General features: G+C 34.8%; 1 protein-coding gene across 1 annotated transcript; it reads left to right on the top strand.

Annotated features, from left to right (window-relative positions):
- The first annotated feature begins 1,085 nt into the window (after nt 1-1,085).
- Nucleotides 1,086-4,846, top strand: LOC142609572 (zinc finger AN1 and C2H2 domain-containing stress-associated protein 13). Its single transcript, XM_075781185.1, has 2 exons — nt 1,086-1,456; nt 3,785-4,846. The coding sequence occupies exons 1-2, from the start codon at nt 1,358-1,360 to the stop codon at nt 4,559-4,561; spliced, it is 876 nt and encodes a 291-aa protein (XP_075637300.1). The 5' UTR covers nt 1,086-1,357; the 3' UTR covers nt 4,562-4,846.
- Nucleotides 4,847-7,478: the final 2,632 nt, after the last annotated feature.

Here is a 7,478-nt window from a genome sequence, read left to right on the forward strand (position 1 = left end):
TTTTGAGAAGAGAAATAAGCCTCTATTTAAATATATGTAATATTATATTTTTATATAGATTTGTGATTAGATTGTTAATTAAGTTACAAAATTCTTGAAATAAGCCTTTATTGTTTTTTTTTGAGAAGAGAAATAAGCCTCTATTTAAATATATGTAATATTATATTTTTATATAGATTTGTGATTAGATTATGTTCATAAGCTACCAAGTTATTATATCCAATTGTGAAATGTTAATGAATGCCTTTAGAGTAATGGTTAATAATTTATTTAAAGAAAGTTTTTATGGAAAAAGAAAAAATTAATATTTTTACCTTTTTTATTTTTATTTTATAAAAGTAGTATCAAAATTTTTTTAAAATAAATTGTTAACCATTGCACCCTCGTTAACATGATCCTTTGAAATTTAACCAGGTTGATAACAAAAATATAGTATTTTATATAATTAATTGAAGTAACTCGTACATAAGTTTGAACTTGATTCACAAGGAAATAAATCAAACTTAAACATATAATTTAGTTTGATAAAATTAAAATCTTATTCAAAATAAAATTAACTGAAAATTCCTAAACATGTATGTTTTTGATAGTTTTCCTATTTCACATTAGGAATGGTAGTCCGGTAGCTAACTTGTTAGCAAAATATGTTTTTTTTTTTTTTGAAAGAGTTTCAACCGATGGTGTCTGTTTTTGATGATAGGTCTTTATTATCAGATCAAAACACCAATAAGTTTTTGGTGTAGGCAGGGTTTGAATATCAGATCTCTTATTCAACCATCAGAAACTTTACCAATTAAGTTAACTGGAACCTACTAGCAAAACATGCTTAGAATGTTAAACAATTTATTACTTGAATCGAGGAGAGTCCTTATTTATTAGAATTTAAAACATGCTCTCTCAGCTAATGTAATTTATTTTTGTTCATGTTAATGATTATACACTATAAAAAAACGTAGCTAGAATATGTGGTAAATTGTTACCGAATTTAATCCGAGTTATCCGGGCAATGGACAATCACGGGCTGGGATCTCAACTTAAGGTCGTTTCGTATCATTGAAAGTCCAACACTAATTTTATTTTAATTTGGAATTACGGAGACTTCCGGTCCTGCTCCATTTCCATGTCCGTAAGCCGAAGGACTCTTTCTTTCTCTCTCTCTCTCTTTCTGTCTTTCTTTTCTTTCGGTTCCGGGCCGAAAGCTTCTGGACACCAAAATCCAGGGACAAGTCCACTCTCCATATCTCTGTTTCTATTCTCTAATAATAAGGGTATAGTTTACTTTTACTTACAAAAAAAAAAAGGGTATAGATATAGATAGGTGGATTGGAATATTGACTGAGTTATTTTGAGTGCGAGAATGGGAACTCCGGAATTCCCAGATCTCGGTAAGCATTGCTCCTTTGATGATTGCAAACTCATCGATTTCTTGCCCTTCACATGCGATCGCTGCCGCCAGGTCAACCCAACATTTCTCTTCTCTTTCATTTATGTTTTTATGACTTTACACCTCATTCATTCATTCTATGTTAGTTTGGAATATGGGTTCTCAACTTATGACCATTTCTCTTAAATTAAACCCCTTCTACTTGTTTGATTTTCGCATCAGGATCAGGATATATATATATATATATATATATATATATATATATATATATATATATATATATATATATATATGTATGTTTGTATGTATGTATTTATGTCTGTGTGTATGTATGTATGTATGTATGTATGTATGTATGTATGTATGTATGTATGTATGTATGTATGTGTGTGTGTGTGTGTGTTTTGTTTAATTAATTGTTTAGATCCATGCATGCATGCTTTCACAATTTGAGGAGGATGTGCTCCTCACAATCTCTCTCTCTCTCTTCCCCTAGTTTGTTTTTGATAGATACAAGGATTGGATTCGAAATTTATGACATCTGCTTCATTATGATTTCTTTTTATCTCTAGGCTAACACACCAACTGGTTACCTTTTTTTGTAGGCAGGAATTGAACCCATGTCCCTTATTCCATGATAAGAGACTTAAAAAAAACAGAGAGGATACTTTACTAGTTTAGCTAATTGGAACCCTTTTACTCCTACTTTCTTTCTACTCTATCAAATAGGCTTTTTTTCTTTTATTAGAACCACTTCTTCCTTTGGTCTGTCTCATACTTGCTTTTGCTTTTGCTTGCCTGTATCAAAAATCATATAGTTGGTGGTGGGTAAAGAAGGTTTGTGAATTTTGTTAATGATATGATTAATTGACTACTTTGAATATTGGTGTGCCCCTAGGGAAGTGTATAAATGATTTTTAGGGATCACTGATATATGCATGCAGTAATGTTGCTCTATATCAAAGCACCAATCACACAGTTACTGCCCACAATGACAACTTCAACATTTTTTTTTCTGCATATGATAAATCTTCCCACTCTTGATAATTCAGTTTGTATAGCTCTTGTTTTCTCTCTTTTGTTGTTATGTCATCATTTCAGTGGTTGCTCTTTTGTCGCATGTAACTTGAATGGCTAGAAAGTGGAAGCAGTGGAATTTTTTTTGATAATAAGTTTTTATTCCAGATGGAAGTGTTAGGCATCGCATCGTATTATGTGCTCTATACTTATTTCCGTCTTTGGAAACAAGTTAAAGGATCCTGGTATGCAAATAGAAGTTGGAATCAACTTTGGTTGTCCAAAACCATCGTTTTGGTGTTTAGATGATTTCAGAAATAGTAGTTGTTTTGTAACCAAATAAACATAGAAGAATAACCATATTGATGCTAAAAGTGCAGTGTAAATATGTAGGGGCCACATTCCTTTGTGATGGTATTTGTATTAAGCAAGGTTATCAAAATCGGGATCTACGTAGGATCGTGAGAGGTAAATAGGATTGTGAATCGTAGGATCGGATCGTGAATTATAAGATCTTATATTATTTGAGGAAAAAACAAAAAATACACATTGTTATGTTAAATAATCACATAAATTATACGTTCATTGATATAATTACCATGCATCATTATATCTATTTGTAAGCATAATTTAAAAAGGCTAAAAACCTCAAAACGTGACACTCTATTGAGATATTTTTTATTTTGGTCCAACTGGCATTCTCCCTATATTAGAGTGGAAAATCTTGGTCTATTGGGATTTTATTTTTCATTTGGGTTCAACTGAGCCTTTTATCAAGTTAAAGAAGATTATAAGAAACCAAGGCTGTTTAGGATCATCAGAATTGTACAATGCTACTGATCCTAAACGATCGCAAAGATCCATGAAAGATTTGGACCGTTTTGAGCAGGTGAGATCGTAAAATCGTAGAATTGTAGTATCCAGATTGAGATTTTGATAACCATGGCATTAAGTGATTTGAGATCCTTTATGTCTTCATTGGCATTTTCATTGGTTAAAATTATTACAAACTAGTTAAGGTAGTTGCTATTATCTTGTGCCTGCTCTTTAGTGGGTTAGGCTGGTAATGTGTTTTTATCTTTCGATTCTTTCCTGTTTACTGTGGCATTTGACTTCCACTAATTCATGTGAGATTTAATTTTGTTGTTATTTTGTGCTGGTGCTGATGTCTGAGCTTTAGGGAGGATTGGCTGGTGCTGTGTTCCTTGTGGTTTTCTCACATTTGTATTTTATCTTGTATTTTTTGGATGGGTTTACAAGAATTTTATTTTCAAATCTTTCCTCCTTAATCTTCTCAAATTGTGGACCATTGAGCTCTTGCATTGTATGTTCTTCTTGGGAATTTTTGATACGTGCCACTAAAACATGACAATTTTTTTACAGGTGTTCTGTTTGGAGCACCGAAGCTACATCAAACACAGTTGTCCAAATGCTGACAGGCAAGATGTCACTGTTGTCATCTGCCCACTCTGTGCCAAAGGAGTTCGCCTAATTCCTGATGAAGACCCAAACATTACTTGGGAGACTCATGTCAACACTGAGTGTGATCCGTCAAATTATGAGAAAGTCACAAAGAAGAAAAAATGCCCTGTCCCTGGTTGCAAGGATATCCTAACATTCTCAAACACAATCAAGTGCAGGGACTGCTTGGTAGACCATTGTTTGAAGCACAGGTTTGGACCTGACCACAAATGTCCTGGGCCGAAGAAATCAGAAGCAGTTTTCCCATTTATGGGTCTTTTAAGTAGGAGTAGAAAAGAAGAGTCAAAACCCAACCGAGCTCCAACTTCATCTTCCTCCACGTGGGCTACAAGCTTTCTTAATGCAGCTTCAACAGTTCGAGCCTCAGCTGAAGCAAGTATGTCAAAATTGAGCACTGAAATTAGCCAAAAGTTGCAGATCGCGAAGGATGGGATGGGGCAGAGCAGCAGCAGCAGTGGTGGGATTGGACAAGAGGAGTGCCCACAGTGTGGTGCAAAGTTCTCCTCTGTTACAACTCTGGTGGATCATGTGGAGAAAGTCCATGAAAGGAATGGCAATCGACCTGGGGTGAAGAAGGTGACAATTGATGTCTGCCCAAAGTGTAGTAGAGGATTTCGTGATCCGGTGTCTCTTGTGCAACATGTTGAGAGGGATCATGGTGGTACTTCAAGAACTTAGGTATGGTTGTCAAAACAGCTAAGTGTAGTGTACTTTTGGAAAAATTGCATATACTTTTGCGCATTGCTTGGATTTAAGACTCTGAAAAATGCAAATATTTTCTGAGCGTTCAATCAATCATTGGAATTGTTAAGTCGTAAGTTTAAATACAAAATGCAAAATGCTTTGTTCGTAGTGAAATCAATCGTTGACCGTGAAGTTGTATTTCTAGTTAATTGTTATTGGCGGCCTATTTTCTTGTGAAGAGGGTATAGAAATGAGCAGGGATCATCAACCTATTTGGAATTACTGTGCCATGTCAAATTCTTTTCTTCTCCTATGTTTTGTCGGTGACCTTACTATGAAGTTTTCTGGGTGTTGTAGTAAAATTTTGGTTAGAGGAGTAGAAACAATTTTTTTTAGTTTTACTTTCATTTGAGTCTGTTGTATAAGTACCGAAGAGGAGAAGGACTAGGAGACATGAATAAATAAGTAAATAAATATAGCTATCCTTTTAATGCTTATACAAATTAAATAACATTTCCCCAAAAGCTAAGATAATGGAAGCAAGTAGCAAGTTAGCAACAACTGTTGTTGTTAATTCAGCATCCAGTTGAAAAGATTTTATTTGTTAATGGATTCTTTAGCTGTAGAAGGGAGCAATTTCTAGTTTGGAAATTTCTATATATGAGAAATTTGAGTTTATTGTTTTAATTATACAATTAAGAGTTCAATATTTGACGCATTAACATGGGGGTTCAAGTGATAACCTAGTTGTAATGACATTTTTTGTAGTGCCTCATGTCTGTGGTTTGAACCCCCATCTCATTCTCCCTTTATTTTTCTTAATAATTTGTTAGGAATATTGGAATAGATGGGAGTTTAGGGGTACACGACAATATGATACTTGAAAACATTATGTTGCTCTAGATTATGGCTCAGGTTCTCCAAAAAGAGGAATGGACCTATAATTGGAAGCCATTCAGTCATGACCTATTCTGGGAGCATGGCTATGAAAGTATTCTAAGGCATTGAGTCATGGCCTATTGTAAGGGCTACCCTATCTTAATAATGAAATTGTTGAGGCAATTAATTTTTTTCAATCGAAAAGAGACTTGGAATAGGCAGGGTATGATGGATATCACAACAGTAAATTATTGTTGAGTTTGCTTCAAGGAACAAAAACTAACTTGAGTAATCATCAGTAGTCTCGAATCTTCTCCTTCACATTAACTTGAGTTGTTAGCTGGTGTTGCTATTATTAAAATCTGTGTTCTCCAAATCAATGGAAAGTTAAGAACCAACAAACGCATCAATGAAGATAAAATAAATAAATAAAAGAGAGTTGAAGTCTTAACTTTTAATGGTTCTCTATCGCAAATATGGGATTTAATGAAGCTGTATTGTAAAATAATGCAGTATTTAGTCAATGCATGGGAAATGATGACTAAGGGCTTCATTGGTACTGTTATTTAAACAATAGTTTTTGTTGTTTAAATACTACAATACGTATTTTTACGATACTTTTTTATTCATACGTATTTTTACAACATTTAAACAACGTTATTAAAATTCTCTTACCAAACAAGTTCTAAAATCCATACGCAGTCTCAAGCACTCCAAAACTCTTCAGGATAAGCTCAAGAAATGGCCAAGTTGGGCGTATCTGAAAAAATAAAAAGAAAATGGAATGAGAGAGTGAGAAGGGAAGTTTGTACCTTGGGTTGACCCCAAAAGGGTCTGGCCAAATACACTCCTATTTGTAGGTTAGAAACAATATGTAGGTGCACAATTGCACCTGGCCCCAAGAACAGTTACTGGCTCAGGCCCAATGAGCCTTAAACAATATGAATTTATAGAGTGTGAGTTTGAAACCCAAGTTAGAAGTGTCTGAGGATTAAATGACAAGCCAAAGATTGCAAACACTTGAAAACAACAAGAAATATTGTAAATCAAACTGCTCGGATGTAAGCAGAGAGTTATTCTTATATTATCTCTTTCTCTTTTTTCTTTTTCTTTTAGATTACAAAAAAGGGAGCCCCCAATTCCTGTTCTAGGTTTCTCCTTAAATACTCCTCTTTTTGATACTTTGTACACGTGTTGCCCCAACTCCCCCCTTAGCCTAGATATTTCTTTTCTCAGTGCCTTTGAATAGTAACCAGAAGTTTCCCTTCCACTGTTCAGGTGTCACTTCCCCATTAATGCGGCCAGGGTGGTAGGTGCAGGGTCTTTAATGTGGAGGTGGCAGCCTTTATCTTTGGTATTTCTCTAACATCGGTGCTTCTAGAACATTCAAGGGTTCCCCCGCTTTAACCATTGGTCCTGACCGTGTCATTCCCTAACCTTTACCATGAAGTCCCGGGTTCTCCGGTGTCCGTCCGAAGGGAAATTCATCCTCGGCTGGATCCTCGGATCCTCGGCGTATGGGCCGACCCGTAGTACTAACAAGTTTTAAACCCAAGAGCAGGTCGGCCTTCTTTAGCATGGCCCAAAAACCCACATCCCCATCAGGGTCTTTTTACTCCCCACACAATATTTCCTGGTTTTAAGGGTAGTACGTACTCAATGAAATGAGTTTAGAAATTACAAAATATATTATTATTATTATTATTATTATTATTATGTGAGAGAAGAGAATGTTATTTTGTTGTATTCTCAAAATATTGAATGATTATTTTGTTTAATGGTTGAGTTTAAATTTAAAACTGAACTTGAGACCGAACGGTAAATAAACAGTTGATTTGGTGGGTATAATTAAAATAATAATAATAATACTATGGGTTTAGTTACGAATAGTTATTAATAAGAGAGGGAGATGTGAAAGAGTGGAAGACAGCACACGGTGTTCGTTAAAGACACGTTCGTTCATTCCGGTGCCAAGTCAAGTGCCAAGTAATGGTGGGTCCCACAAATCCTGTTTAACGGCAAGTCAACAGTA

The sequence above is a fragment of the Castanea sativa genome, chromosome 9 (assembly GCF_040712315.1).
Source record: "Castanea sativa cultivar Marrone di Chiusa Pesio chromosome 9, ASM4071231v1".
NCBI lineage: Eukaryota > Viridiplantae > Streptophyta > Magnoliopsida > Fagales > Fagaceae > Castanea > Castanea sativa.

Excerpts from the sequence above, each read along its gene's own strand:
- LOC142609572 (XM_075781185.1), top strand. The coding sequence starts at position 1,358 with ATGGGAACTCCGGAATTCCCAGATCTCGGTAAGCATTGCTCCTTTGAT. Across the intron at positions 1,457-3,784 it reads CATGCGATCGCTGCCGCCAG|GTGTTCTGTTTGGAGCACCG; the intron begins GTCAACCCAACA and ends ATTTTTTTACAG.